This window comes from Morus notabilis, unplaced genomic scaffold, assembly GCF_000414095.1.
Source record: "Morus notabilis unplaced genomic scaffold, ASM41409v2 Scaffold922, whole genome shotgun sequence".
Lineage (NCBI taxonomy): Eukaryota > Viridiplantae > Streptophyta > Magnoliopsida > Rosales > Moraceae > Morus > Morus notabilis.
In genome coordinates, this window is record NW_010358078.1 from 241773 (window position 1) to 246824 (window position 5052).

The 5052-nt window shown below is 36.4% G+C and overlaps 1 protein-coding gene across 3 annotated transcripts; it reads left to right on the forward strand.

The window, feature by feature from the left end:
- The first annotated feature begins 837 nt into the window (after positions 1-837).
- Positions 838-4094, forward strand: LOC21391445 (CASP-like protein 5A2). Of its 3 annotated transcripts, none has more exons than XM_010091680.2 (4): positions 838-1205; positions 1317-1594; positions 3134-3266; positions 3620-4094. In XM_010091680.2, the coding sequence occupies exons 2-4, from the start codon at positions 1386-1388 to the stop codon at positions 3809-3811; spliced, it is 534 nt and encodes a 177-aa protein (XP_010089982.1). In that variant the 5' UTR covers positions 838-1205; positions 1317-1385; the 3' UTR covers positions 3812-4094. The 3 variants fall into 3 exon arrangements, with proteins under 3 accessions (XP_010089982.1, XP_024017110.1, XP_024017111.1); XM_024161342.1 differs by having other exon boundaries at positions 839-1205; positions 1290-1594; XM_024161343.1 differs by having other exon boundaries at positions 839-1158; positions 1290-1594.
- The last annotated feature ends 958 nt before the right edge of the window (positions 4095-5052 follow it).

Here is a 5052-nt window from a genome sequence, read left to right on the forward strand (position 1 = left end):
ATATATCATAGTTAAAAATACCTCTATATTTATAGAATTTAAAACATAATGACGTGACACTGCTTATACCTTCATACATGCCTCTAAATTATTGATTTTAAGTCAATTTATTCCCAAAATTTAAATTGCTTTTTTTTAATTTTTTTTAAACTTCCCCTATGATATCTTAAAAGATCAAGGCGACTGAAGACCTTTAGAGGTCATATATGAAATAACATTAGGGATTATTATAACTGATGATCCTAAACTTTAGAGTTATTTTCAGTTTGTCTCTTAAATTTTAATAACTCTCATTTTATCCATTGAATTTGAATTGTTTCTACTTAACCCCCTCTATTGTAATTTATATGAAAAAAGATAGAAAAAAGAGAATAACGAAGTCATGTGGTATTTCTATTTGGATTTATGTTAAAAAGAAATATATAAAAATCACATAACCACACTTAACCCTCTCTTTTTCTGTCTGATCTTAACAGAAATTACAACAAAAAAAGTTATGTAAGAACAATTTAAAGTTTAAGAAATAAAGTAAGAATTTTTAAAGTTTAAAAAACAAATTGAAAATGACTCTAAAATTTAGGACCCGTTTAGTTCGTTGATTCGAATTTTTAATTCGAATTGAAATGTGACTTTATGTGAAAATTTTTTACTGTAATAAAAAAATTAGATGTGACTATTTTAAAAAAAAATTTATTATAATAAAATTTAAATTTTAAATTCGAATCGATTAAATGAACGACATTCGAATTTTCATACTTTATCTCAAGGGTAAAATATTATGAAATTAATCGTTTCACTAAACGCATGACACGACACTCTGGGATTTTCTTAAACCAGTTGTGAAACAAAACCTGAAAGAACAGTAGTCCTCGCACGCTTGTCTGTTGCTGTTGCCAGACCAGAATTTGGGGTCAACCAATCCCGGAGCGAGTAGTTCAACTGTCAAAAAACTATCGCTCCTGTCCGAAGCCCCCAATTCCTCGCTCGCCGCTTTTACAACTTTTCATTTTCTCCAGATAGAAAATTATCAAAAACAAAAAAAAAAAAACAAAACTTCAACGACCACGGAGATCGGAGGAAGATACGTCCCGGAAATCTAGCATTCCTTCAATTAGGCTTCTGCGACGAATCAGATCTCGGAATCTGTCCTAATTAGAGGTGATCGAAGTCAGATTCTGTGTTTGTTTGGTTCCCGAGAAAAAAAGGTTCGAAAAATTCAGAATGTCAAACTTCTTCTTTTTCATCTCCGATGCATTAATTTCGTGTGGGTTTGTCGAAATTTTTCTTAGCTTGTTAAGGAATCGAGCTTTTGCTAGGGGAGAGATTGAAGAGTAGAGATCGGGTATGATTACGAATTGAAAGTGTGGGTTTGCTTTGGCGAGGAGATGAATGTGAGCAATGCGTCGGTTCATCCAGTGGAAGATGCACCGACCACGGAAGGAGCCAACGCGCCGAGGGTGAGGATGAAGGACTTGCAGGGCATGCCGGGCACTCCCGGAGGGCTAGCCTTGCGCATTAGCCAGTTCGTGTTCGCCGCCGCCGCACTTGCCGTCATGGCCACCACAAGCGACTTCCCTTCCGTCACTGCCTTCTGGTAGAACTTCATTCACAATTTTTGTCTTTTCTTTTAGCTTGTTGTTTTTGCTTGATTGATTGCCTCGGTTTGGCTTGTGAGTTGATTAGCAGTATTAATGTTCTCTTTAATAGTGTGATTCTTAGAGAAATGACATAAAAAACTGACTTTTGGATTAGAATTTACGGTACGTTGCTTGATTGTGAGGTAATATAACTAGTATTAGATATGACACTTCGATCAGTATTGTTTTCGGATAGTTGTTGATATACTAATGGCCGATTTGATGCAATGCAAGTTCTTGTCATCGTTATTGCATTTTGTTCTTTTTTGAAGTAGTGTTTTAATTTCTTTTTGGTCTTTCTGGTTTTGTGTTTACTTGAAATTAAACTTAAGCAGACAATTTGGGTACTTTTTCTTTGTTTTTATACTTTTGCCGTCGGTGTATGGTCTAAGGTTGAAGAAGATCACAAACCCATTATTAGAGAAGGTGTAGAATATACTCGGTAGTTGGTTTCATCTGGATGTTCTGAAAGCTGGGTTCCTTGTATGCCTAGTTAAACCCACGAATGAAAATCGTGCAATCTAAAGCAAGGTGAATCACTGCCAAAATGCGAAGTGGCAATAGGATACAGAATATGTTACGTTTCAATGAACCTTCACAGACCGTTTCTCTTTCTAGTGGACTGTTGTTTGGAAGTTGGAAAGACCATAGCCTATGATTTGCAGGAGTTCACTTTTCTAATGAATTTGCATCATCAAAAAATGAAAGACATAGTACCTCATGTTCACCCATGTCCTACACTGATTTGGATACTTGAATGAATCCACCTCAATTTATTACCTAAAGAAAAAGATAAAAACAAACTCGCTATTATATGCATAAAAATGTGTTTTTATGGCCTTTGTGTCAAGAACGGATAAATGTGATAGTTATAGAATGGTTTTCAATCTGTCTCCTTGTCATTTGTCTCTGTACCTCTCATCATAACATCATTCTGGAGACTGGAAGTGCAAGTTATCTGAGCTTTTCATGGGGGTGTATGGAGATTGAATATTTTTCTGCTAGGTGGCTTTTTGGTTATAAGTGTTCTCAAGTTAAGGTGACAAATGACTGCTGGTAGGAAAAAGGAGAAATGGAAAGTTCAATCTACCTTAGTTTACTCGGACACTCCTTGTTATTAAATTCATTGTTCCTTAACATATTAAACAAGTTAACTACCACTATATCTAGAATTCCATATTACGTATGCACTCAGTTTGGCCTTGGGATGGTAAAGACTAAAGAATATATATCTCAGCCATATATTTATTTCATGCAATTCTTCGTTAGGGAAATCTGTGGTCACTCATTCCTAGTGTTTAATACCGACTCCATGCAAGTGTAACTGGTCTTAGGATTGGTGGAAGTGAGGATTTAGATCTGAGTAAACAAATGCTCTCCAGATATTATGCTTCTGTGGAAAGTTTATTAATAAAAGTGTTTCTGTTGTATATTTTCTGTGACAATCTTGTAGATATGCTCTTTGGTAACATGAACTTTTATGTTTGCTATGTCAGCTATCTTGTAGCAGCTGCTGGTTTGCAATGTTTGTGGAGCTTTTCATTAGCCATTGTTGACATTTATGCTCTTTTAGTGAGACGATCTTTACAGAATCATCAAGTTGTCAGCTTGTTCACTGTTGGTGATGGGGTAAGATTTCAGAGAGCAAATAACTCTAGTGAGGGTGAAAGACTAGTTTTAATTCATATTTGGATACTGCCCTTTGTCTCTTCTCCAATAGGTTTTGGGCAGTTGTTCTTGCACTATCGGTAGTCCCAACAAATTCTCAAATTACCTGCAGTTTAAAATTGTGGGGCTGTTTGTAACATTTTCCCAAGGATAGTGCATCAACGATGTTATACTTTGTTTCCTTATCTGTCTTGCGTTGCACAACATGGATAATGCAACAAATTATAGTGTATTCGTGCAAGTTGTTTGTTCGATCATTACTTACTCGATTTTGCCTTTCATTGCTTAATCGGTAACCATTCTTTGTGTTGCAGATGACATCCACTCTTACCTTTGCTGCAGCGTGTGCTTCTGCGGGAATCACAGTTCTAATCGACAATGACCTTGGTAGCTGTGCCCGCAACCACTGTGCGCAATTCGAAACCGCCACAGCCATGGCTTTTATAACGTGGTTCACTTCATTACCATCTTTTCTCTTGAACTTCTGGTCACTAGCATCCCGGTGAATTTACGACAAAGAACTGGAAGGAAAATGCAAAAGCAATTTGGAAGAGTACTGTCCGAAGTACACGCTTTTTCAAAATGCCCTCAAATCGAAAGGTTGGTTGTAATTTTGTGTATAGTTTGTGTTTCTTTCAACAATACAAAGATTCCTGGTAGTGAAATGTGGGTGGGTAAAAATATCCTTTCAACCTGAAATATTGAATTGATTGGATAATTTTGGCTTAGTTGGAAATATATTTTTGGCTTGGAGGCAAATATTGTACTCACATACACGTGATGTTTCAAACTTACGTCAATTGATCTTGTGTTTGTTTTGTCAATTTGTATCCTTTTGGTTCATTCTCTTCTTGTCTATGACTATCATCCTTTTAGTCTTTATCATCATTTTTGTCATTGGCCAATGATTCTGATAGCAAAACGGAACCAGGACTGGCTAACGTACTTTTCCGAAATTGTGAGAGCATGAATCTAATCGAAACGAGATACGGATTTTCTCGTTCTCTTTTTAAGTAGAAATACCCGATGGTTTTATGAAACGACTATCTTGTCCTGTGCTAGACTGTCATTATTTAACTTTTCAAGTAGAAACACCCAACGTGACAACTACGTACATACTAAATATTCAATCTTTTTTTTTTCTTTTTTTTGGGTTGTCATTCCATGACTGATATCTGAGCGACATCAACATGGTACACGCATGAACAAAATGTATTTGCGTGCCTTGAAAAATAAAAAGGCGAGGGAAGGGAAATTATCAGAATAATGTCATTGAGGGAAAAAAAAAGAGAAAAAAAAAAAGGAAAAGGGAAAGGTTAACTAGTCAGTCCATTGTCGTTGAAGGCCACTTTCACTGATCGATTTTTTAGTTTTTATTTGGCTTCATTCATCTTAGCTTTTACTTCCATAATTTGGATCGTATACTTAACGCAGAAATTGTTGAATGTCTCTATTTTGGGATAGTTTTCCCATAAGGATCGAGAGCAGGACATGTCCCAGGGAGGCAGGGATAGACGAATTGAAACCGGCGAGATCAAGGTCGAGGGGTCAAATTTCGTGGTCTACTAAGGCAAAATCACCGGAGGACTCCCGACATATCAATTGAGGTCTCGAGGTAAAGAAGAAGAACCATCGAGATTACGTCAATCGAAGTGTACCTTGAGCCTGAGGGTCAGCCTCGAATTCGATATTAAGGATTGAGATTGAGACCGTTTTAACACGTTGCAAAACCCAATCCACTGATTAA